The sequence below is a fragment of the Triticum dicoccoides genome, chromosome 2B, assembly GCF_002162155.2.
Source record: "Triticum dicoccoides isolate Atlit2015 ecotype Zavitan chromosome 2B, WEW_v2.0, whole genome shotgun sequence".
NCBI lineage: Eukaryota > Viridiplantae > Streptophyta > Magnoliopsida > Poales > Poaceae > Triticum > Triticum dicoccoides.
Window position 1 is genome coordinate 814,037,557 of NC_041383.1, and position 1,420 is coordinate 814,038,976.

Sequence of the window (1,420 nt, forward strand, 5' to 3'; positions counted from 1 at the left end):
GGGTTCATTAGGTACATACTTACATCTACAAATGAATAAAGTTGAAGTTCTGTTTTCAAAAAATACATGGTGGTGTTGTCAGGCGATGACGCGATGGCCAGCATTCTGGGGCACATCGAGATGTCGTCCGGTTCGATCTCAGTGGTCCACGTGGACGACCTATGCCGTACCGAGATACTCCTTGCCGAGAAGGAGACGGCGTCAGGGCGGTATATCTGCTGCAGCCTCAACACCACCGCCGTGGCGCTCGCCCGCTTCCTGGCGCTCAAGTACCCACAGTACAATGTCAAGACCGACCGGTACGTACAATACAAGCTAGCTAGCTCCTGGGTTCCGGCCGAGAAGCGTAATTATAATAAGGTCCTCTGATTAATTGTTTGGGTTTCAGTTTTGGTGGTCTCCCCGAGAAACCCAAAGTCTGCATTTCCTCGGCCAAGCTCGTCGGAGAAGGCTTCCGGTTCAAGCAAGATACACTGGACAAGATATACGATGGTGCCGTCCAGTACGGAAGGGCCTTAGGGATCCTTCCATACTAAAAACTGGCATGGTGGGTCTCGAGCGAACAGCCTCTAGGTTTTCCCTGCCGCACGAGTCAGCACACCCGTCGATTTGCCTCTTGCTCATGTGGACTTAGCATCATGGAGGTGTGGGGGATCCCGTCCCTCGCCGACAGGATCGCTATGTTTTCAAGGTGTTTTTTATATTTTGTTAAAGTTTACATGCTGCTTAAGAGGAGGAGGCGCTGGCGGCTCCTTGAAAGATGAAATAAAATTCTTCCCGCCTAACCCCATCCCGACGGTGCATATAGCATTTTCGGAGGGCGTGTGGAGGTGTATCTCCGACCGTTTTCATGGAATTTGATCGGTTCTTATATTCAGTGAATCTGCTTGGATCCGGACTTCATTTGTCCAAGTTCATGTGTCAATAAATTGGTTCTTCTACATCTACGCTTCTCTTAATTATCCAAGGGTACTGTACTAGTGCGCTATTCCTTTGGGGCCTTGAGGCCTTAGCACGACTACTTCCCAAATATCTACTCCAACAAAGTTTGTCCGGCTCTCACGAGGAAGGGGTGATGATGGTGGCTCGCCTTTGTCTTGCTCCAGTCCTTTTAATCGTCCCTAGCTAGGTGGTCTCCAGAACTGAATGAAATATCTATTGTCTCCAATGTTTTTTGTACTGCCTTGAAGCTGATAAATAAATCGAAAGTTTTGTTCCCTAAAATAATAACTAGCATGGTGACCCACACAATTATGCAGCTAGATTATATTTGATAAGTACTAATAATTTTTTGATAATAGCAAGAAATGCTGAAAAAGAGTGTAACCTTTCCCCTATTTATTTTTCTAGCTCCTTTCTTGGAGCTAATCTATCTACTCTATCTATCTTTTTCTGAGGGAATATCTATTCTGCCTATCTA

The 1,420-nt window shown here is 46.3% G+C and overlaps 1 protein-coding gene across 2 annotated transcripts in view; it reads left to right on the forward strand.

The window, feature by feature from the left end:
- The window catches only part of LOC119366539 (anthocyanidin reductase ((2S)-flavan-3-ol-forming)-like), a 2,080-nt gene extending 1,154 nt beyond the window's left edge, over window positions 1-926 (forward strand). The window contains exons 5-6 of one of the 2 annotated variants that reach the window (XM_037632291.1): window positions 12-299; window positions 389-926. In XM_037632291.1, coding sequence (XP_037488188.1) covers window positions 12-299; window positions 389-519 — 419 coding nt within the window. In that variant the 3' untranslated portion in view covers window positions 520-926. The remainder of the gene's footprint in view (window positions 1-11; window positions 300-388) is intronic. The other variant, XM_037632292.1, reaches the window with a different exon arrangement.
- Window positions 927-1,420: the final 494 nt, after the last annotated feature.